Source organism: Megalopta genalis, chromosome 7, assembly GCF_051020955.1.
Source record: "Megalopta genalis isolate 19385.01 chromosome 7, iyMegGena1_principal, whole genome shotgun sequence".
Lineage (NCBI taxonomy): Eukaryota > Metazoa > Arthropoda > Insecta > Hymenoptera > Halictidae > Megalopta > Megalopta genalis.
In genome coordinates, this window is record NC_135019.1 from 20,307,921 (window position 1) to 20,329,186 (window position 21,266).

Consider the following 21,266-nt stretch of genomic DNA (forward strand, 5'->3'; position numbering starts at 1 on the left):
TAAAACACTCCTAAATTGAAAAGGATCCAGAAACACTGACTTTTAGATTTTATTAACTACAATTCAGTAACGGAATATGTATCTCGGTAATCTCAAATTGTAAAATCGATACGCGAGCGTAGGATATTCTCATGTAAAAAATTCTTTTCCGTTTAAATTGAAAAACTATTTTCAATTTTACATACTGAAATAATTAATTGTACGAACTACGAAAAAATGTTAAACTGGGCAGATATCAACATGTTCCTCGTATCTCGTTTAACATATTCGAAACTTATTGCCTGAATTTTAATTGCTGTGCTACATCAAAAAGAAACTTATGTAATTTTCTTTTAAGTAATATACCTAAAAGAATCTAAAAATCATGTTATAAAAAGTAACCTGCTGGTTTTCGCTTCAATTCTCTGTCGCTATTGAAAATTTTTCTGAAAGAGATCTCAGTAGTAAATCTCTGATTTCTAAAATATTATTAACCCTTTTGCACTCAAAACTATCTTAATTCGAAATCCTAAACATGTTTCCTAACTTCCAGTATTTCCATTTTACATAATATATTACACATTATAAATAGACTGCCGATGTTTATGCAAAATAAAAACTGTCTGCATTACTTACAAGATACAGAAGTTACATAAACATTTCTTACTTTCTTCGATTATTTTATTCAGTTGAAAATAATGCAGTAGCATTTTTAAATTCCTTCGATGTATTTACTCATTTGTATTTGATCTATTCATTTCCATCAGAAATGCATAAAATTCGCGGTCTAATTATAAATGTGAAATTGAAGCGTACAATGCTTGCACTTTTAACAGCTTTTTAAGTACATATAAATCTGATAGCGTGAAAATCATCTCGTAACGTGGTACAGCAATTTTTAATAGCGCCTTAGAGTCGTCATTCGTATGCAAAAGGTTAACTCATCAATTATAGATAAGGTCAATACTTCTCGTGGCCCTTACCACCAGTCTAAAGTTCCAAGAGTCTTAACTTTCCCCATATTCCGCAAAATTCTGTTACTAATCTTTCGTAGCATGAAATCGTAAGCCACATATTTACACAAGCTTGATTTCCAGAAAATCGAGAAGCCGTTCCTGGAAGCCGTGGAGCGGACGCTGGAGGATCGATACTCAGAGAACGTGGAGAACATCTACAAACTAACAATCAAATTCATAATCGAGACTCTGATTGACGGTTTCAACAAGGCCCAGAAGGACAAAGCACAAACCGACAGCACGAAATCCTAGTCGTCTCGGTCATAAGGAACCAAATACCACAAACTTTTAACGATCGATCGAGACGATTCCTGATCGCCCAGCCGTTCGGGGGTTCCGTTCTCGATTGGGAAGCAATCAATCCCACGGGAACGACTCGATCGTTCGATCGCGCGAGATCGTTCATTCATGGAAAAGAAAATGGAAAACGTATCCTCGTTTCTGTGCAAACGGAACGACATAACAGATCAAGAGACAGACGAATTATATAATGTATTCACGTCGAATAACGTTCTTTTTTACAGAGGTTCGGAACGACGCGTCGTCGGTGGTTAGATTTGAGATGATTTCCCCTTCGAGCGGGTCTCGGTTGCATGAAATCATGCAGGGGAAATGACGATGACGAGGCAAGTCGTGAAACTCTGTTGACGGTCAAAGACGATTGATAGCGCGGCCATCCGAGTACAGTATTCCTTAGAAAAATCTCTAATCATTCCGTCCGGATCTGTCGACGATTTTGGGGACGGGCAACAATTTCAGATCAAAAGAGAACTTTTTTATAGCGATCCTGGCCCCATTACGATAGGATACCAAGAGACGATGGACACGTCGGTCAGTTCCTGAAAGCGATGCGAATCGACGTATCCGGCTGCTTTCGATCGTTCGCGATTATATTTCGCTAGGTAGTACACTCGCGAGTAAACTGAAATTTTCCTGGTGAAAACGATGCTAACAGCGATACTATTTGGATAATTTTAAGTCGTTGCTGCAACGTATACTTTGTTAATAATCCTCTATAAGACGGTGTAACTTTAACGTCACGCGTTTGTTATTCGAATCGTTCGAGTCTTGTTATATTTTATCAGTACGATTTAAGATAATATTTTATTGCGATTTTACAGTTTCATCGATTATAATCGTATCGTATATTTTTCTAATCCTTGTTTTATTTAGGTTTGACAAACATGGGTTGCTGTGGGTTAAGGACGCAGTTTCTAAATCGGTGTCCTCAGTGCAATATTTGCGAATTAATTTTAAATAAACGGCAAAACCTAATGTGGTAAAATTTTACACATGTATTCGTACATGCTTTAGGTAATGACGAAAATTTTTATAAACTGTTTTATTGAATATTGTGTGCGTTATTATATGATTACAACGGACTTAATCAAAGCGCTCAATTGAAAGTTCTTCTGTGACATTAGCTGCACGCTTATTAATAACTTCCACAATATTTAATAAAATATCTTATAAAAATTTGAGCTGTTATTTCGAACATGCATAAAAACACATACTGAATTTCAGCTTATCAGATGTTATCATTTTACTGGTATAGTGGCTACTATGTACAAAGTTAAATGGATCTTAGTTTTATGAAATTTTTAGAATATCATTTAAATAAAACAATTTACCATTGATTTATATACACGTCTGTTATTAATGCATTCACTGTTAATGTAGAGTTATATTAGGTTGGTCAAATGATCCTAAAAAATATTATTTCTCTTTAATATCTGCGTTCTGTTCGCGTTTCAGTATTGATAATTTTCATGAAACTGAACGAGAATATTTTCTCGCCGACCCAAATGCTTGGAAATATGTTATATTGATTTCATTTTGAAATCTCCGACACTGTATCCAAGGGTAGCGAAAGAGTGTAGGTAGGAGGATAATATAAATTCGAGATTTTCGAAGGCAGAAAGTTAGAGATTTTTTAGAGAATACTGTATGTTCATCGATGAACTTCTTTGTAAACTAACGTCTATCGATCACCATGATCTTGCATCACGTTCCAAATATTTTTCACCGAACGAGAAATGTTTATCACAGATATAGGGTGACGATTTAACACTTAATTTGCTGTTTCCTTTACCGTAATACCGACCGTGATGTCCAAACAATATAATCGCAATGTGTGGATACTGTGAAATTGTTTCAAACAACTGCCAATAATTATTTACTGTAATTATTACGATACTTTTCCTCGAACGTTGTTTATATTTCACGTCGATCATTCGCACCGTGACCGCTGTCAAATGTGTAAGATAAGTAAGAGAAAATTAACCAAAGTTTTCGTTAGCTTTAGTCGTAAACGTAAGCTATGTGAATCTAGTTTGTAACGAGAGAAAAACTACAGAAATTACAGGCTTTTGTTACCTTACGATAACAAAGTACACTTGGAAATCAGGGATGTAACGATTGACAGAATTTTGCTAAGTTTCTCTAATAAAAACTGTACACACAAATAGCCTTTCAAGAACTACTTGCTGTTTTTCAGTTTACCATTCTCAAATACTATCTAAATCACTTGCACACATAAACGTAATTTCAACCGTTCGAATACACCACACAAATTGCACTCCCCCGTAAGAGCCATGGAGCTAATCTTTCTCATTGCACATTTTAGACAGATCGAAAGTTCCTACACAGTACGATACGTTGATAAAAAGTGTTGTTCACACCGCGCGAATGTTCCCCTCCATACCAAGCTACTTTCATACTAACTTTGTACATTTTACGGTTTACGAGACATTCCAGGGTTTCCAGTTGGCGAATTTTCGCCCAGAAAAATCTGCGGCGCAAGTGTAGCATGTATCTGCCACGACCATACTCACACTCGACGTTAATTCGTGTGTCACGGGGTGTTTTAAAGTCGCTCCTCCGTTGCAAGGGTGCGATATTGGAAAGTGCCGCGGCAACCGGCAAAGAAATCGATAACCTGTATTCTCACAAAGTATAGAACCCATTAGGCCGGTTACAAGCGCGGCAGGATGCAACGGCATGCGAAGAAGATTATTAATGAGGAACACCTTGTTTTCTATGGCGAACGATCATCGTTTCGCTGGGAGCGAATTTTAGTCGAAAACCGACCAATTAAGAATGATGGAAAGCCGGGATTCGAAATACATACTGTTTTGTGTATACAAAATGAGCTTCGATCATTCTTGGAGATATAGGGGGACGGTCTCTTTCGAACCCGTTTCTTTCACCGTTGATTTGGATGTGTTAAGTTCTCGCATCGAACCAAAAGATGTATCAAAGCGCTCAAAAGACAGAATAAAATACATGAAATAATAATCAACTGATAAGGACTTCATGACATTGCCGCAGAAGAAGAATGTGACAAGGATTGGGAATGAGGTTAAGCAAAAGAGAAGCGACAGAAGTAACATAAATGAAGAAATACAGTAGTAAAGAAGAGGATGAGTTATATAAAGCAGAGAAGAAAGGAAAGAAATAAAGACGAGAGAGTTATATAAAAAAAAAGGGAGAATAAATATATTAAAGATACAAATAGTTCTGCGTGGAGAATAGCTGTTGCATCATTCGAGTAAACAATCATGTTTAGAGGGTCTGTTGAAGGGAAGAGAAAGGATGGAAAATAAAAAGTAGAAGAGGAAGAGTGGAGAAAGAGAAGAAATAGCTTAAGTTTAGGAATAAGTATGCTAACGTGAAGTAAAAAAAGAACAAATGTATATACTATACCATTGGGTGCTGTAAATAGAAATGTATGCGAGCAGTATGCAATAAACGAGTGAAGTGCAATATAGTTAAAATGAATTATTGTAATCCAGTAAGAAAATAATAAAGTGTTGTTGCTTTCTTTTTATTATTGCTATTCTTAATAAATATTGTCGTGTGGATTTCGGCGAGTGAATAATGCCGCGAACTTGTGAGCAAATTGTTTGATTATCGATCATTTTTACCGAGATCATCTGTCGTTGAACACTCTGTACACACCTAAGGAAATGTCAATTTCTCTTTTGGTTGAACTGCAACAATTCAGAGCAAAGTTTTGTAATAAAAACTGTCAGATTTTCCGGAATATTATTTTTGCAAGATCTCCGAGCACCAAGTGATAAACGCATCGCGTTCGCAGGGATCATTAAGCGATACATTTCGATCGACATTTGTATAGTGTATAATCAAAATGGTGTTAGGAATGCACGTCGTCTTTGACCGTCAGGAGATGATAATATAGATTTTTACTCGTAACTAAGAAAGAAAATATGCGATCGTTAGGGTGTATCCCCTTGCGCAATGTCAATTTCCTAGGCGGTTCTTACAATGTAGAACCCCTTTGTTTCTGTATCTTCCTCGACGTATGTATCTAGTAGATACTATCTACCTTCGTTTCTCCCTGAGGTAATCTTAATTAGTTCGCTCGTCGAGACGAGGATATCGAATCGCTGTCGTTCGAAGACGAAAACTGCGAGCGCTGCCTGCAGACGATCATAATGGACTTATAGGATCACGTGTTCACACCTGCAAAATGCAAATTGAACAACTAATTATCCTTGCGTATCATTTCGTACGCGTTACTGCAGATCACAACGGACATACGTTACGATACTGTTTGTTAAACGATTGTTTGAGGTGTCTCTAATTGATGTAGATCGGAACCCTTTCATAATAGATTTTAATTTAGAAGAAGTATCTTCAATAATGGGAATGTTGTAACTAGACTGCTTACTTTTATGCAAAATAAAAATTTTCTTCGCTACACAAAATACAAGACAGATTGACAATGTATTTCTTTTTTCATTTAATAATTTCAGTAAGTTGAGAATGATGAATTCTTGTAATATCTTTATAGTTTTGTATTTCAACTGCTTGTGTCTCTCGTAAACGCATAAAATTCGCAGTCTAATTGTAACTATTTGAAATTCGAATGCATTGTGTTCATTTTCTCTATTAACACGTGTAAGTACGTAATTTTTGCCTAGTTTCCGAAACTCACGTTTATTGTAATATATTTGAAGAAACTGAACGTTGCTAGACTGTTTATAATGCGAAGCAGTTAAAATACCATCGTCTACGATAAATGTTAACTTTCTAGTTTCAGTGTCGTTTGTTAAATTATTTTACTGTATTGTGCATGATTTTCGTTCATGATTTTTCATTTAACGCGTTAATCAAAACATATATAGCATCGTCACAAATATTGGAACATCTTCGCCAAACTATACTAACTATAGTACCAATGAATCAGACAGGCCTACTTCTCCAATTAAAAGTGTAAGGACGCTATTATAACGCACGATAAGGTTCGCTGTGAGACGAAAGCTGTTCATCCTCGATCAACGAGCAGATAACGTCGAGAACATTTACCTCAGAGGGAAAGTACGTGTTCAATAATAAGAGGGAAAATGAATATGTATCTGTCGCATTATACACGATCGTCAAACATGTAGACCATTTATAGTTAGCATAGCGATTGACAAATGGGAAAATGGTCGACGAAGCATCTAGAGGAAATCTCTCATATTTTTAATATGATCGCGTTTGTATGAAGCTCGCCAAAGCTCCTAGACATCAAAGATCGACCGTAGACGATTAACGACGAATTTAGAATCGTGTACAATGTGAACAGACTCTTCTTAACCAGAAGTAAGAAACGATCGACAAAGTTAGGTAAAACTACAGCGCCTTCGCAGTTCGGTTGAATTGAGAAATACTTCAGTAATTGGATGTTAACTGTGCCCGTCAAGATGCGAATGCAATAGGCAGAAACATAAAAGACACAGAAGTAAAGTAATCGAAACTTTATTTGATTTGATTTTACCTGGACGCGAACATCAATACACACCAAAAAAACGTATACGTGACGAATCGAAAACTTCCACATTTTTTTGAAGCCAGTTAAAAAGCAAATATGTTTCGCATATGTTCCTGTAAAGTATAATTAAAATAGCAATACTTTGAAGCGTTATAAAAATGTTGATGTAATTTGTACCTATTAAGAAAATAGTAGATATTGAGTTAGCCAATAAATAATACCGGATTTTTCCATAAGAGATTGTTCCTGCCGTTGTTCAAACAAAGGGCTATCCTTATAAGTATAGTCTAAGAAGTGAGAATTTTGTGTGTAATTTAATAAAAATTAATTGTATTTGCTGAAATTTTTCAAATACTTCTATTGATTTGAAGATCATGTATTTTATGTATTCTTATGGAATCGGGCTCTGGGTTTTGGTGGAACTGTCGAGATCGGTGACAATCGAATCTTCGATCAAATTGAAACTAATGTATTTCTGTTGCATACGAGACATTCATTTATTGCCGAAAATTCCGACATTACTTTTTGGCGAACCCAATAAAGCCATAAAAGGCAGAAAAGCAAAGAGAGCTCGAAGCTTTGTATAATTTTATTTCATCTAAAAGAGAAGAAACAGTGGAGCTGTTTGAAAAGGAAATATGTTTTGTATGAATTGTTTTTGATAATGTTCCTTTAAGATGCAATTGAGAAAGCAACACTGTATTATCGGAATTTCGATTGAATAACGAATCACGATGGCGCTGCGATAAATGTTGCATGAACTGGGTATTAACAGAACTTGTATGAAAATCGTTGTTATACAGAACGACCGCGGATTTTTACAAGATTTCGAGAGAAAGTCCGCGAGAACTGCGAAACCGTATATATGGCACATTGGATGTGTATGGTAAGGAACCATTTGCTCGACACACCGTAGTTGGAAAAACCTTCTCGGAAACGTTTTTCTTCCGAACTAAACACCTCCCTCCTAAATCGCTATGAAATTTTTATACATTAATACTCCTCCATGGCGTCGCGAAGTTGAAATTATGTACATCTGAAGGATGATCGAGTGCCTACATCATTTTCAATTCACGTTTGATTTTGGAAGACTCTTGTTGAACTCCTTCATAGATCGTTTACTTCGTGCACGAATTTACAGAGTAAAAGAATTCTTACCGTAACCGTCTCGTGTGAGACAGACCTTAGTCACAAAAGAGAAGAACAAAAAAACACAAAACGATAAAGAAGAAGACGAAGAAAAAGGAAAAAAAGAGTTTCGTATAAGAGAAAACAAAATGCACAAAAAACGTGTCGTACCTTCCTTTTCGTGCAAAAAAAGATAACTATTTAATCGAAAGTTTCCACCAGAAAAACACAAAAAGCACACGAGAAATCTATGTATATTGTATACATTAATTTATAGTATACTTTACAATTATGCGAACGTTGCATTATCTGTCTGTTTGTTCTACACAGGCCAAATGTATTATTATATCCGATGGAATATTACATTCGAAAATATGTATGCATATGTATATGTATATATTAAGAAGAGAAATATATATGTATACATATAGAATGATTACACGAGCGTTTTTATTTTCCTGTCATATTTGATCAGTATCTTGTGGCGATTGAAACAAATCGTAAGTATAAACACATTTAACCACTTCGCGCTCTCGCTGGCGTGTTATGTCGCGACACCGATACTGTTCGTACGTCACAGACGAGATATCTCGCGACGTAATGCTGCGACGCAATGCCGTTCGTACGATGCCACGAACGTGTGTATTATCCCGCGGTGCAACATCGTTCGTGCGGTGCCACAGACGAGTAAACACGCTTTAATTCCAGAGCAAAAACAAAAGCTCGTGTTTACTCGTCTGCGGCACCGCACGAACGATATTGCGTCGCGGGATAACACTCGCATCCGTGGTACCGCACAAGCGGTATTACATCGCGAGAAATCTTGTCTGTAATCTTATACGTACAGAATCGGTGTCGCAGCATAACATGTGCATGGAATGTGTTGGCAAATGTTAACAAATAACGTCCATGGCAAATAACCTCGCCATAGACACATGAGTTACTTATCAATCTAAAAATTAAAGGCTAACGCGTCTACTTTCCTCTAATCATGGAAAAAGCTTTAGAGGAAACCATACTTTGGGAGCAAAACTATATACAAATAATTCTTATGATAATTACATATAAATGATATATAAATGATTGAACTTCGTTAAAAATTTTTCGAGACTTTTATTAAAGTTTTGGCCTTGCACTATTGTAATTACTAGACTGCAAATTTTAATGCAAATCCTAACTTTTACAGATTATTTGATAAAATTCAGGATAAGGAGAAAAGTATATTCCTTATATTAAAAACAAAGTAGAAATGTTATTAGTGTGTTTTAATATATGCATGCGTAAAAATCTGCAATCTACTAACTACTATTTAAAATCGAACAATTTTCCAAAAATTACATTCTATCTTACATAAGTGAAATAAATCCTAAGTATACAACCATACGTGTACAGTAATTGTATCTACAGTTACTGTTGATCGTGTTCATGATTTTTTTTATCAGATTTTAAACGTATAAATGATTTTGTGATTTACAAAAGATAGGATGTTGTTCAGTGGAATAAAATTCAAAATGTTCGAAGACATGTACATTAGAAAAATTTTCAATTAGAATATTTTTAGTCAGTACCAGATCGAAGCCAGAATTCCTTGTGGTTTCTTTTGTTACAAGAACGCTTTACAATCTTCATAACTGCGATCTGGGTTATGTCAACCAATTATTACGAAGAAAATTGCGAAATAGAAAAGGAGATTCTTTTTCGACAAAAGAGCTGACACGACAGGTACCATGTTTGCAAGTCTTTGGAGCTGGCCCCTTACTACACCGCGAAAAAGGGTGGTTAGAGAACGACCCTATGCATCATCCTATTTCTTCAGGAAAAAATTCTCCCTGCACTCTCCCCCGAGAGAGTAGGCCGAATACCTACGGAGATATCCCAGGATGAACACGCTATGAATCGTCACCCCCTTTATGAATCAGCAGCCTTTTTATGAATATCGAAGCTGACTTAGTCTGAAACCTGCTAGCACAGCCGGTTGTAATGCAAGACCAGCCAGTCAAAACTGAGACAATTATTTGGAATGTTACACAATGACGATTTACAATACTCAATAACTTAAAACTAGCTTATAATAATACTGAGTCTTTGACTGGTTCTCCCTGGAGGGATTAACTTTATTCGATAATAATTCGATGCTATAGTCGAGCTGAAAGTTACTAATAAGAACTAGACACAACAGAAGTATTAAAATAAAAGGGAACGAAGCAGATAATATGATATAGAATGATATATAGAACGAGATAAAATGCGAAAGAACAAAAGCAACAAATTTTACATTTACGCCCAAACTGAGGTTATTAATTCTAAACCAGGAATACAAAATACAGAATATGAAATTGTAATCAAAATCGACGGTATCTAGTCTAGTAGACGACGTAGTCTACTAGACGATGACTAAAAAGCTTTTTTTTAATTTTGCTGTTGCTTAGAATGAAAAGAAAAGATTGAAAACCATCGTTTTTAACTTTTTTATCTGAACCTATAACAAAAACTTACAAAATGCCTTTCGTAGATCTTGATAACTTATATGCGTGCTGAAAGTTTGATCGAAATCAGTTAACTCAGAGTCCAGCTACAGGCGTTTGAAGCATTTTAAAAATTGCAGATTTCTTACAGCTTTTGGTCAAAATAGCGAATTTTTGCGCTCTTTAATTTGTCGTACCTCATAACAACACAAACCAATTTCGATAAAATTTTCAACATGCATCCTCTATCATCATTTAGTAGAGTTTAAAAATAGTTATTGCGTTTTAAAAGGTGTGCGAACTGAAACAGAAACTTTGTATTGTTTGAATACTTGAGAAAGAAACTGTTTAGTTGCAAATAACAATTGACACAATTAAGAAAAACAGGTATACTCTTGGAAAATTTATATAATCAGAAATAATTTATATAATCAGAAATCATACTGAACTAATGTTTGTTTACTTGTTAGAATTTAGAAACAACAAATTTTTTGGATTATTTGATTAAAATTGAAATCAAAATCATATTGAAATAATGTTCTACTGGCCAAGACTTTATTCCAGATGTTTTTATTCCAAAAATACATTAACTAATTCTACGTGGTTAGAAAATTAATTATTTATAATAGTTTAAATATTTAGAGAAATAGAGGAACAGTTTCAATTATTCTTAATAACTATTCGAAACACAATGTGATAACAAAATTATAGGCGTAGATCGTGGAAGTTTTTAGTCTTGTTACGCATATCCATTTCTTTTTCTATATGGATTTGTATTACTTGAGGCACTGTTCTGTTGTCTCATCTTTTTAATAATATTTAAGATTTCAATACGGAACTCCAATTTTTGATCTTCGCTAAATTCACTCAATGATGGAATAAGGCTATCAAAAAATGATTTGTCTGCATTATACTCTGGTTGATCAGATTCTGATTGAGATGGTATTGTAGTTTTCGTAAGTTCAGTTATTGTTGACTCGGTATCATGTTTCCATTTTCGAGTTTTATGTTTGTGTGGTGGATCTAGCCTTGCTTTAGTCTCAGTTCCATCTTGAGACTGCTGTTCGTCCTGATCTTCTAAACTAGATTGTTTTATAGTGATGCCAGCTTGTTGAAGAAATGTCAACTGACGAGCATAAATATACCGTCTGCTTCTCTCAGCCGCATGTCCAGATCTCGTTCTCTTTTTAACACTTTTAAGAAAATTGTCCCTGACGTTCCTCCACTTCTTATTTAATCTATTACCTGAAGCCAAATATATTTACGTAAATATAAAAGGTACATACTTGCATAGTGTGCGTAATCAGACTGATCTTTGTTTAACATTAATATATAAAATTGGTCATTCAGCAATCGAGATTATTTGAAATAGGTTTATAAATTTTTGATAAGGATTTTAACAGTACAATGTTTCAGAAGTCAGATTTTTATGAGAAGTTGATAAACGATAGACTCAATATTCAGTCCAAGTGTATTTTGACGTTTGATACAGACGAAGGGGAAAACTTTCGTCGGATGACAAAAGGATTTTTAATTATGTTATAGATTGGCTCGAATACAAAAAAAAATTAAACTCAACAACAAAATTAATAAAGACATGTTGTGTTCTCCATAATTGAAAAATATTCTGAGATAGAAATACTAACTCCACGTTTTGAATTTTTTTAAATTTTAGTATCGAAGAACTTGATTGTGACTCCTATTTCTTTATAGTTACAATATTTTCAATGTTTAGCTTAACACTACGAAATAACAAGAATTTTACGAATTTATAATAATAGATAATTTATTAGTTTACGTGTGTCGCCCCCACATGTAACGTTATAATACATATCATTAGAACAGTTAATTAATACGACCGTAATACTAGATTCTATAATGTTTATTTGACTTTATAGGTTAAAAGGACTTTTAAAAAGCAATCTACAATAGTGCCTCACCATAGTAAACCAAGGCAGGAGCAACCGACTTAGAATTTTGAAACAGGTAGAGAAACTGCTTCTCCCTTGATTGGTTGACGCTTCACAGCTAAACAGTGCTGCTCTCATAGTTCTAGACAAAGAGACGAAGTGGTGAGTGAGCAAGAGAGCACAAAATTTAACACAACCAGAAGCTAAACAAGTCGCACCGACGACCAATGTATGTAGCTTGTCTCGCATTGCAGTCTCACACTTTTCGCGCCTGGCGCTCCATCTGAAATACTCGACCGTGAAATATTCGAATGTTTTGAAACGACGACCATTTCTACAATTATGAATCTACAAAATTTTGTTAATTCAGCCATCCCAATACTTGTTAACTGAGACGGCCAACAATCAATGTTATACTCTACGAAAAGGAGTTTCGTAAGCAATGAATAATTTCGCAATTGTCGAAACTATGAACGAAACTAGGGATATAAGGTAATATTGTTTGTGGGTTGGGTAACATAGAAAATGATATTTTATTATTGCATCGACATTATCACTTCTGGAGTGAATAAGGCTGGTTATTATAAGGTTGTTATTATTAGAGTTATTAACGTAATTCGTTATCCTCCTTGTGGAACATAGGAGGTTGTTGTTGCTTCTATGGTTCGATTGCAGCCCGTAATTCTGCAATTTGAACTTTGCGCCATACTTGCACGCCTAGCCAAAAACCCACCACCACTCCCATTCTGCGTAGAACGATATGGCGCATTTCGAGCCCCGTGCCTCGGCTATCGTGCGCCTCAAACTCCAGAATTACAGATTGCTTATTTAATAAGCATAATTACAGATTGATATTTAATAAACATAATGACAGATTGATATTTAATAATAACGGCTCTTTTCAGGGCCTCAAATTCATGCAAGTAGAAATGTTCGTCCTTAATCACTCCAGAAATGAGAATATCGATGCCCAAATAAAATAAAATTTTTTATGTAACCCAGATTCATAAACAACATACCCTTATACATATTCCTAATTTCATTATAGATTGCGGATCAAAATTTCATTTTGATTTTGGATTTGTTTCATACTGCATTTTAATCTTTTTTTATCGGTAAATTGTTCCACTCTTCAATAATTCTTAACTCTAATTCTCTAAAACTCTGAGTTTGAGAATTTTTGTGTAGGTAATTACTAAATTAAATATGTAGTCTTTCTAAGAGGATATGAATGCAATTTTTAGCTTTATTTCTCAAATTTTTGAAAGTAAAAATCGTATAAAATTGCGAAATTATTCGTTTTTCTGAAACTCCGTCTCGTACAGTAGGATATTGACTGCTGTTCGTCCTAGTTAAAAAGTACTGAAATAGCTTAATTAACCAAATTTTGTAGATTCATAAAGTAGAGACCATTAGCTGAAATGTAGCTTACGGGTTTTCTAAAATTTTATTAATTGTAGAAATGATCGTCGTTTCCACGCTGGACTGTGTAGTCGAAAATCCTACGGGGCTAAAAGTACGAGTCGAATATCGCGCCACGTGTTTCAGATGGAGCGCCCAGACGTACGGATGCGCGAGAAATGTGAGACCGCAAGCACGGTAAAGTGAGACGGCCTAGGTTGTCGTCCGTGTGGACACTCACACATAGAGCTCTCTGGTTTCATTCTGTTTCTCTCGATCATCTCCCGTTCTCTTTCTAAAGCAACTGCGCGGACCTGGATGCGCATTAAAATGGTGGGGATAAAAATGCTTACTAAATACAATCGCGAAACAGAATCGCTTACTATGGTGAAGCATGACTGTATACTATTCTATAATTTTCTTTCATTTTCAACATTGGCAGTGTGCCATGGGAAAGAAATTATTTCGAAGTGTAATGTCTAAGTAATCACTGTTAATTAATACGTTGTTAATGAACAATAAAATAATAAAGCTACTTACGTATTTCATTTTTATCCCGCTCATGTCTTTCGTCAAATTTATCGTAAAAAACACGACAGATCTCAAGCCAGGCACTTCTCTTCTTCGTTCTATCGTGATATTCTTCTGCTGCCACATTCCATATTTCGGGGAATTTTTTCACTTCTTCAATGAAAAGTTCTATGTCCAATGCAGAATCTTCAATGCTTGACTCGGTCATTTCGCAGAAAAGCAACGTACGTGTGCACCAACCGATATATGAATGCGTACTGCGCGACCGTATATGCGTTTGCGTCGACCGTACGTTCACCTAGGAAACTGCGGTAAACAGTGTACGTAACATAGACGCTCGGTATTGCAATCATCTTTTGAAACAAATGTACTTACATTTTTCAATTTAATGTACAGAATTTTGAACCGCAGAATTTTGTAACCGCACCGTCGCCGCACGGTAGAAAACCGGATGTGTGGAGCCGAACTTAATTAGGTGATGCACATTTGTTGAATGATGTATGACATCGTAATTGCGGCATCGGACGTCCATGTTGCGTGCATTTTTGCTATAGTTCCCTAGGAGAACGTACGAACGACGCAATCGCATATACGGTCGTTAGTACCGAATTATACAGGGTCCTTCAAAAGTCCAAGACCGATCAATTATCTAAGAAAAAAAACAGTTTTAAAAATGGTAGTTTAGTTTGATTTTCAGTCAACGCGGATCAAGATCACGTCAAAGTTAATATAATTTTTATTAAATAGAATACATCCTACTTTTTATTTATTATGCAGTCTTAGTGTTGTGTGATATTAACAAAATGGACATCTGTGACGGACCCTGTTCTATATTTTTTGACTACATTAAAGAAAAGGGAATTATGAATTAATTTCCCACTGGTTAAACTGATGATTGTAGGTGGAAATAAAAATTAATTAACAATAGTTTTTCTAAAGTATTCTAAAGCTAGTATTCTCACTAATTATTATATATTACACAAGAATCGAAAAAACAATAACATCATTGTATAGAAATAAGAACAATGTTCTTATTTAATAACAAATTTATTTCTTCAATCTAAAGATTTTTCATGAGGAAATTAAAGTCAAAATATTTCCCTTTGCTCTCGATTAATTTAAATTTCAATTCAAATTTACCGCCACGTTACCATGTGCTACCACCTGTGGCGCCGCCTCTGAAAGTTCCTTTTAATCCAGAAGGCTACCAGAACAGCATGTGGAAGAACGTGTCAAGAAAATTGATAGCATTATGTGTTGTAAATATCCTGATACCAGTGCAGCAAACATCGAAACAGTATTGTAATGGTTAATATTAACAGTTTATAAACAAATACAATGGAAGACCTAGGTATTTTATCGTCGAAAGCATATAAACGTGCTGAGACGAACTTAAGAAATAGATTGAAACCATCTATTTTGAAAAATTATCCACATTACCTGGTACCAGGATATAATTTACATAATAATTTCTCTGTGGATGATGTTGATTTGGAGGATGCTGTCGGAAAATACCACGATTATCCTTACCACTGTGATTTACCACGACCTTTATTACCACCTGCAAAAATACCAAGAACTGGTAAGCAATTAATTCCAACAAGATAAAATAATGTTAATTTATTATCATTACATCTGTTTTTAATACCTATTTGTTTATATAGTAATCAATAAAGAGGACCCTGCGCTAGAACTTCTTACACTTAAGAATCATATCAATGATGATATACAAAGGCTAAAGCATTATTATCTTAGACACGAGAAAGGTATGTGTGCAACAGTCAATATATACATTTGATATTGATTCTATAGATTTATAATTATACATTTCCATAGAATTAGGACAAACGTACAAAAAAGATATAAAATGGAAACATACAGACAGAATTCTTACTGCTAAAGTACCTAGATATGTAGCTGATATAGCAGAAATTATGGCTCTGGATCCAGATCCACATTTTGAAGGTGTATGTTGAATTAAAGATATAGGAAAAATTTTATGACAATGAATTGAATTGATGACTTATAATTTTATTTTTAGTCTTACAATTGGTATTTCACTGGGGGAACTATCAATCAATTAAAGATGCATAACAGAAATATATTACTGTTTCCTTTTAAGGATGAGTTAGGTATTATCATAATGGTAGAATCTTTTTCTCCTATTTGGAAGGCTTATAAACTTATTTTAATACATTTATAGTTGCCACACCTGTTGTTAATGTTGATGAATTCTTTTGGAAACCAGTGCTTCCAAAAGCAGCTAAATGCGAGCTGAATGGTTCACTATTCGAATTAAAACACAGTATTAATCCTAATTCATGTAAGTTTATCTGATATTAAGAGTAATTAGGTAATTGAAACAATTTCAAACCTGTACCTGTACCTTCAAACCTGTAACCTGTTTTAGGCACAATTTTGGGTAGATACAAGGATCACTGTAATTTTTATATATTATCTGAATGTAATGAGAAATGGAATCTCACTGAAATTCATAGACAACCATCAAGTATTCCATTAGTTAGTGCAGATTTAAGTTCATATAATACTAATCAATATTGCACAGTAAATTCAGAGAGAACTGTTACTCTTTGGGACGTGACAAAAATGTAAATATTAATAATGATCCTAATTATTGAATAGTAGTGTATCGTGTATTCAAAATTATAGCTGGGCCGATATTTGACCGTTCTAATATTCGTATGCTTTTAGGAAACATATATGTAGCAACACTGTAATGCAAACTACTGTGGCAGATGATTTATGGGCAAGGGTAAAATTTGAAACAATGGATCCAAATATTATTCTATTTGTAGACAGATGTTGCCTTCATTATCTTGATACTAGAGTAAGTCTAGAACTGCTTTAATTACATATTTTATGCAGGAATGAAAATGGGGATTATCCATTTCAATATTTATAGATTTCCTTTGATTGTCCGACGTTATCATTGTGCCCAAAGTCATTCCTGGAAAAATGCGAAAGTATTACATTAGATATCGAAAGTAGACATAGTTCTTGTAGATACATAGCGACTTATCACAGTGTTTTAATGTGCGACAAACGTTCACCTAAGCAATGTGTACAACAAAAATGGACTCATCAGTTTAAGAATCCGCCGCTAATTGGCCAAGTTACAAACAGGTATTAAAGATTAAATTGAAATTATAGGCAAGTTCAAAATTAGTTTTCTTTTTTTTTTTATATTACAATATACGCAACTATATAAAAACTAAAATTATATACGTGTTCGCTTCCAGAGAAGACAAAGAATTCGTTGTTCTATCTAGTCAAGTGCCTACTGAAAGCATAATAGTCATAAACACTTGGACAAGCGATGAAATTTCACATTCTTTTAATTTTCCATTTACGCCTCCCCATATTAAGGAGACTCTAGATGAATCTCAATTGCAAGGGATGTGTCTGAACCCGTATTTAAGAAATAGGTTCGAATTGTCCAATGTTGGTTCTGCACTTATACAAAACGAAGCTGACAATATATTCCTCTTTCTTCAAAATTCAATCGGTATGTTTACCATTAATTCATTTGAAATAGACGTTGCTTTGATTTTTGATTTTATAGTAATATTTTATGTAGGTGACGTATATTATCAGTGTATAACACATGACATTCCGATAGACAAATATTCAGCTACTAATCGTAGGTCATATTGCATATTAGATGCTTGGGAAAAGGCAGCATCTTCCCAAGCAGGCACAATTGTACCTTTAACTATTTCTGAAAAATTGGACATGCAGTACATCTACGATTGTAGGTATATGAAATGATCTTAAATGACAAATTATTTAGAGGATACTAATGTTTAAAGTTTATAGGTTTCACAAATAAAAAATTGCGATTAAAATGTAGCGACTATGAGTCGAATAATTTTAATTCGAGTTGGAAACAGTCTCTTGAGGAATTAAATAGTTATATGGACATATTAGCACCAGAACTACTGGCTGTATGGGAAATATGTGAAGAAGTTCGATTGCCGTTAACAACAGCACCTCATCAAAAAGTTTTAAGCTGGCTAGAATCTGCTGACACTAAGCCTCCAGTTTTTTCTCAAGAGGAAATGGAAAATGTCGCAATACCAATTAATTCACAAGAATTAATAAGTGTTTCACAAGAAATAGATATAACAGCTCTGGAAGATAGTAATGTGTTGCAAGAGTTGCTTCTACCGAAAGTGAAATCCCGTCCTAAGAAGGGGCATGCTCGTAAAAAGCCGAAGTTGTGATGCATACAAATTTACTTGGAATAATTATTTTTCTATGAAAGTGCAATAAAATTATGAACCAACTATTTGGGTATATGAATTACTTGTTTATTTATTTATAGCAAAAATTGTACAATAATTACATGCAATGTGCATTAGCAGGATGAAGAGACATGTTAATGATGGTTTACAAATTTCTCATATTTTACACAATATTTTTTCTATCGCGGCTTAACGATTTCGAAGGAAAGACGGTTTCCACTTTGAAGTAAGTACTCTACTGTTTTCTTGCTGCGCTTTGCTTTCTTCTTCCTCCATCTGCATCTGTAATCATTCCGATTAGTTGATATGTTTTAAAACCCATTCAATGCGAAAGTGGATTGCTTACAATTAACTTTCTCTGATTTTCTCTGAAAACTTCTAATGGATTATCGAACTGACTGTAATAATTGAGAACTTCTCGTACGTCTTGCACATTTGTCGCTAATATAGCTGAAAAAGATTCATCGAATGAGATTGAAGTAACGCAAATAACTATATATTGGTATTCATGTAAAATCGTAGAGCAAACCCACTTTTCAAGAATGCAGCTAAATCATACAGCGTCGTATCATTATCGTTACCCGTCCATTGTGGTAGCCTTAAAGTATTTTCAGGATGGAATTTTGTACTCTTTGCATTCCAATCAACAACTATAACCTGTTGAAGCATTCAGTAAACTATATTTTACAAAACGGTTATTTGCATATGCAAATATATTTGAGATTTCAAGGTCATTAATGTTTTTTTTTTTAACGAAACTATATTTTTATAACCAAAATCAAGAAGAAACCAACAATCTACAATATTGACTTTCATGTGATTTTAAGTATTTACTTGATACTTACCTTACTGAGATCACGGTTAAGAGCATCCAAATCTTTAACATGATGCCCATCCACAAAACGGGTTGTATCTCTTACCAGTCTGTACATGATATATCCATTAGGATCCAAAGCATCCAATATAGGAAAAACTGTCTGGAAATAGTAAAAAAATGAACTGCAATTCAAGTTTTAACAGACAATCTATGCTTACCAGACCCTGTTCTGCTGTGTATACTACAATTTCAAACTGTGGTGGAGCAACAGCTTCTAAAAATTGGTCCACACCGGGTCTTTTTTTAAACCTCCAGCCAGTTTCATACTTGCAACCAATTAAGCAAAATAAGTAAATGGTTTAACTACAGCTGAAGAAGACTCTACCGAAATATCTTCTTTGTTTTTAATGACAAAACCAAAGGGGATATTTACTCTGAAGGCCACCTTCAGCCAAGACATTCTGTTGTTTATGGATATTTAACATACCGTCCAATCAGGATGTATAAGGACATCTGTTAACTCCAGGACCAAAGTGTAAGAGGGTTGAAGGTAGGGATATTTGAGTGGATCTGGAAGAAGTTTGTCCCTGCTGGGTTCTTGGATCATCTACAAAATCAAGGATACAAGTACTTATGTGATTACATCTAAAAATCTATTTCTATCCAAAAGAATTCACGCACCTTGGTATAGTAAGCATATTCCCTCCGAAACCTTTTGTATATCCTTTGGTACACTGGTAAATTGGAGTATTCATCTTCTATGGCATTCCCCTGCTCATCATACTTTGTCCTTGCCAGTTCATAAATCATATATGACAACCCAATGGTAAAGACAACACCAAAAAATCTGAAACTATGTTTAACCCATCTGTCGGCCCGTTCACGAGTCTCCTTTTGTTCTGCTTCTTCTCTTGCTTCTTCTTCTGTCTTTTTGATGTCTAAAGCATCTGGTGCTAGTGACTGAACAGTGCCAACGCTTGATTGTATATTTGTTAAACTACCTGTTATTTTTGGTCGATCAGCTGGACAAAGAAAATATAGTTAGTATACAATCATAATAGTTTTATATTCTATTGAAAACACATGCCACTAGTCTTAACATTAAGTTAAAGAAGTGTGATAGATATTTATTAGAACTGTGATGGAATCAAAGTAGTTTCTTTAAAAAATTAGATCATAATAGAAATATGAAAGTTGAATGAATGAGACAGTATTAATTAGAAAAATAAAGACGTACGTTATTATAGTTGGTTAAGACTAAGGATAACCTATCGTCATGTGTTGCAATCATAGTAGTTTCTAGTAAATACCAAGCATGTGAGTACATGCTTCGACTGTTTGAGGTTATGTTCATATGATTATACTTACATGTTGTGCTGTAATTATACAATTGCACTGTCTGACAAATTGATATCCGAGAAATTGGTTGGCGTAACGAACAATATATTGCTCCCGTATTTCCATTGTATACTTTATAGAAATGCCGCAGACTCCTTGTCACGAATGCCATTACTTCTAGCAGGTCATGGGCTTTCTGGCAAACGTACTGAGAAAACTTGTGCTCCGATTTCCCGGTGTATTATGTTCAGTCGGTGTTTCAGAGAATTAGGTTGCCAGCGTTCCTTAAGGTAGGTTACAACGTTTCTTACCATATAAAAATATAAATTATAATTTATATAAATATCCATTACTATTAAAAGCTTCTAAAGTAGCAAGGTTCATAGCGATTTAAACGTTAGAAAGAGAAATGGATGAACTGTAAAAAGCTATATGCAGACTGATCTTCTGCAGGTAACTATGTATAATCACATTTTTATGCAAATTGTTCTGTATTTTATTTAATAATTTTACATTATATTATAGTACTCTAATAAATAATAATTGCTGTACCTACATTTTAGTTCGCAAACTGGGGTAATGTTTACAAAAACTTGTCTTTGTTCTTTAGATAGTTATGTAAAAAGTTAATTTAATG

General features: G+C 34.5%; 4 protein-coding genes across 6 annotated transcripts in view; 2 read left to right on the forward strand and 2 right to left on the reverse strand.

Moving 5' to 3' along the window:
• Positions 1 to 8,341, forward strand: part of LOC117219845 (globin-1) — a 32,373-nt gene extending 24,032 nt beyond the window's left edge. For all 3 annotated transcript variants that reach the window (XM_033469329.2, XM_033469330.2, XM_033469331.2), the window contains exon 4: positions 1,077 to 8,341. In XM_033469329.2, the coding sequence (XP_033325220.1) occupies positions 1,077 to 1,247 (171 nt within the window). In that variant the 3' untranslated portion in view covers positions 1,248 to 8,341. The remainder of the gene's footprint in view (positions 1 to 1,076) is intronic.
• A 2,559-nt stretch (positions 8,342 to 10,900) lies between these two features.
• On the reverse strand, positions 10,901 to 14,758 carry LOC117219872 (uncharacterized). Its single transcript, XM_033469398.2, has 3 exons — positions 14,585 to 14,758; positions 14,219 to 14,515; positions 10,901 to 11,612 (listed from the first exon to the last, which is right to left on the reverse strand). Exons 2-3 carry the CDS (start codon positions 14,415 to 14,417, stop codon positions 11,107 to 11,109), a joined length of 705 nt encoding a protein of 234 aa, XP_033325289.1. The 5' UTR covers positions 14,418 to 14,515; positions 14,585 to 14,758; the 3' UTR covers positions 10,901 to 11,106.
• Positions 14,759 to 15,391: 633 nt separating this feature from the next.
• Positions 15,392 to 18,532, forward strand: TAF1C-like (TATA box-binding protein-associated factor RNA polymerase I subunit C-like). The gene is made up of 11 exons (XM_033469391.2): positions 15,392 to 15,791; positions 15,874 to 15,975; positions 16,046 to 16,176; positions 16,251 to 16,341; positions 16,413 to 16,532; positions 16,620 to 16,818; positions 16,922 to 17,057; positions 17,133 to 17,353; positions 17,470 to 17,735; positions 17,808 to 17,981; positions 18,047 to 18,532. The coding sequence occupies exons 1-11, from the start codon at positions 15,548 to 15,550 to the stop codon at positions 18,451 to 18,453; spliced, it is 2,091 nt and encodes a 696-aa protein (XP_033325282.1). The 5' UTR covers positions 15,392 to 15,547; the 3' UTR covers positions 18,454 to 18,532.
• Positions 18,519 to 20,860, reverse strand: LOC117219868 (mitochondrial import inner membrane translocase subunit TIM50-C). The gene is made up of 8 exons (XM_033469392.2): positions 20,660 to 20,860; positions 19,973 to 20,313; positions 19,779 to 19,898; positions 19,510 to 19,617; positions 19,320 to 19,451; positions 19,008 to 19,131; positions 18,821 to 18,924; positions 18,519 to 18,756 (listed from the first exon to the last, which is right to left on the reverse strand). The coding sequence occupies exons 1-8, from the start codon at positions 20,799 to 20,801 to the stop codon at positions 18,664 to 18,666; spliced, it is 1,164 nt and encodes a 387-aa protein (XP_033325283.2). The 5' UTR covers positions 20,802 to 20,860; the 3' UTR covers positions 18,519 to 18,663.
• Between the last annotated feature and the right edge of the window lie 406 nt (positions 20,861 to 21,266).

Coding starts and splice junctions, on each gene's coding strand:
- LOC117219872 (XM_033469398.2), bottom strand. CDS start 14,417: ATGACCGAGTCAAGCATTGAAGATTCTGCATTGGACATAGAACTTTTC. Junction 11,613..14,218: donor GCGGGATAAAAATGAAATAC/GTAAGTAGCTTT, acceptor ATTTGGCTTCAG/GTAATAGATTAAATAAGAAG.
- TAF1C-like (XM_033469391.2), top strand. CDS start 15,548: ATGGAAGACCTAGGTATTTTATCGTCGAAAGCATATAAACGTGCTGAG. Junction 15,792..15,873: donor TGCAAAAATACCAAGAACTG/GTAAGCAATTAA, acceptor TTGTTTATATAG/TAATCAATAAAGAGGACCCT. Junction 16,177..16,250: donor CAGATCCACATTTTGAAGGT/GTATGTTGAATT, acceptor TTTTATTTTTAG/TCTTACAATTGGTATTTCAC.
- LOC117219868 (XM_033469392.2), bottom strand. CDS start 20,801: ATGGCATTCGTGACAAGGAGTCTGCGGCATTTCTATAAAGTATACAAT. Junction 19,899..19,972: donor AATATGCTTACTATACCAAG/GTGCGTGAATTC, acceptor TTGATTTTGTAG/ATGATCCAAGAACCCAGCAG. Junction 19,452..19,509: donor ACACAGCAGAACAGGGTCTG/GTAAGCATAGAT, acceptor TACTATTTCCAG/ACAGTTTTTCCTATATTGGA.